General features: G+C 49.8%; 2 protein-coding genes across 2 annotated transcripts; one reads left to right on the top strand and one right to left on the bottom strand.

Moving 5' to 3' along the window:
* Positions 1 to 34: 34 nt before the first annotated feature.
* PPTG_15481 (hypothetical protein) lies at positions 35 to 405 on the top strand (the record flags this gene model as incomplete). The annotated part of the gene is made up of 2 exons (XM_008913693.1): positions 35 to 202; positions 259 to 405. The coding sequence occupies 2 exons, from the start codon at positions 35 to 37 to the stop codon at positions 403 to 405; spliced, it is 315 nt and encodes a 104-aa protein (XP_008911941.1).
* A 282-nt stretch (positions 406 to 687) lies between these two features.
* PPTG_23876 (hypothetical protein) lies at positions 688 to 831 on the bottom strand (the record flags this gene model as incomplete). The annotated part of the gene is made up of 1 exon (XM_008913692.1): positions 688 to 831. The coding sequence occupies one exon, from the start codon at positions 829 to 831 to the stop codon at positions 688 to 690; it is 144 nt and encodes a 47-aa protein (XP_008911940.1).
* Positions 832 to 1,210: the final 379 nt, after the last annotated feature.

The raw sequence follows: 1,210 nt of genomic DNA, 5'->3' as shown, positions 1-1,210 counted from the left end.
TGGCGATCTGTACGCACAAGTTATTGGTGATGGCATGGCTGTGATCCCAGAAGTTCTGCCAACGACGGAGGAAGTGAAGATCGAGGATATTCATCTAGTTCCTGACGCAAGTCTGCCTGTGGAAGTGGAAAAACTACGCCAGGAGATCTGGAATAGTCGACATCTACCAATCCGCAAAGCGTTGTCGCCTGCTGCACGGGGGGTTAGGTGTGATATCGATGTCGGTGACGCGAACTAGCACCCTAATTTCGTGAAGAGTTGTCAGATCTGATTAAAGAGCTACAGCGAGCCGAGATCATCAGCTTCTTGACGTCACTGTGGACATTCTCGATCGTGATCATCGTCAAGAAGAATGGAGTAGACATCCAACTGTGTATTTTGATTACCGACTGGTTTATAGTCTGACAAGTTTGATGATGTACCCTATGCCTCTATCCTTCGGTACTTGAGGACCTAGGTAGTCTACCTTGCGCATTCCCCAATGTCTTTTCACCACACTGATCGAGAGAATCCGTTTATTGCACGCCTCCAGTAGAGCCTTCACTGTCGCGCAGTTTGCACAGCTGATCCCACGACTCTGCTCGGGTTAGGACATCGTCGATGTAGAATCTACGTCCTAGCACCGACGGTGTAGCAGGATCTTCTGGTTCGCCTGCTTCAAACGGGTCGCCATTGTCTGGATCCTCATCAGATCTTGGGATCATATGGTGCATTGTCGACTAGCTGTTGGAAGATCTGAGGTGCATTCTTCAATCCGAAAGGCAACCAATTCCACTCGGAGAGCCCGAACGTAGTGATAAAAGCCGAGATCGCACGAGCCGAATCCGCCATATTCACCACCCAGAATCCACTGCCATGTCCAACTAACAATACCGGAGTGACTTATCGAGATCTTCCAAGGTCGTTGATCAGCTAGAGGCGAATCCAAAGGATCTAGCTGCGCTGACAGGTCTAGTCTTCCCAGGGTAGCTCCGAGCAAGCAATCATTTCTGGGGATTTTGAATTATTACAGCCGATTCATCGAGGCCTACTCGATCTTGCGATTGTTATCTATGGGATACGAGAGGTGGGCTTTGCTGTGATGGCCAAATCCGACCTTCGGACCTAAATCAAGCAAGTTCTGGCCTCGGAGGCCCCGGAACAAGTGGAGCTGGATCGGGATCCAGATTGTAAACACCCGGAGGTGGACCTGTCTAATCCAGACAAATAG

Source organism: Phytophthora parasitica (assembly GCF_000247585.1).
Source record: "Phytophthora parasitica INRA-310 unplaced genomic scaffold supercont2.55, whole genome shotgun sequence".
Classification (NCBI taxonomy): domain Eukaryota; phylum Oomycota; class Peronosporomycetes; order Peronosporales; family Peronosporaceae; genus Phytophthora; species Phytophthora nicotianae.
The sequence above is the reverse complement of the archived record's forward strand: the minus strand, read 5'-3'. Positions and strand labels throughout refer to the sequence as shown.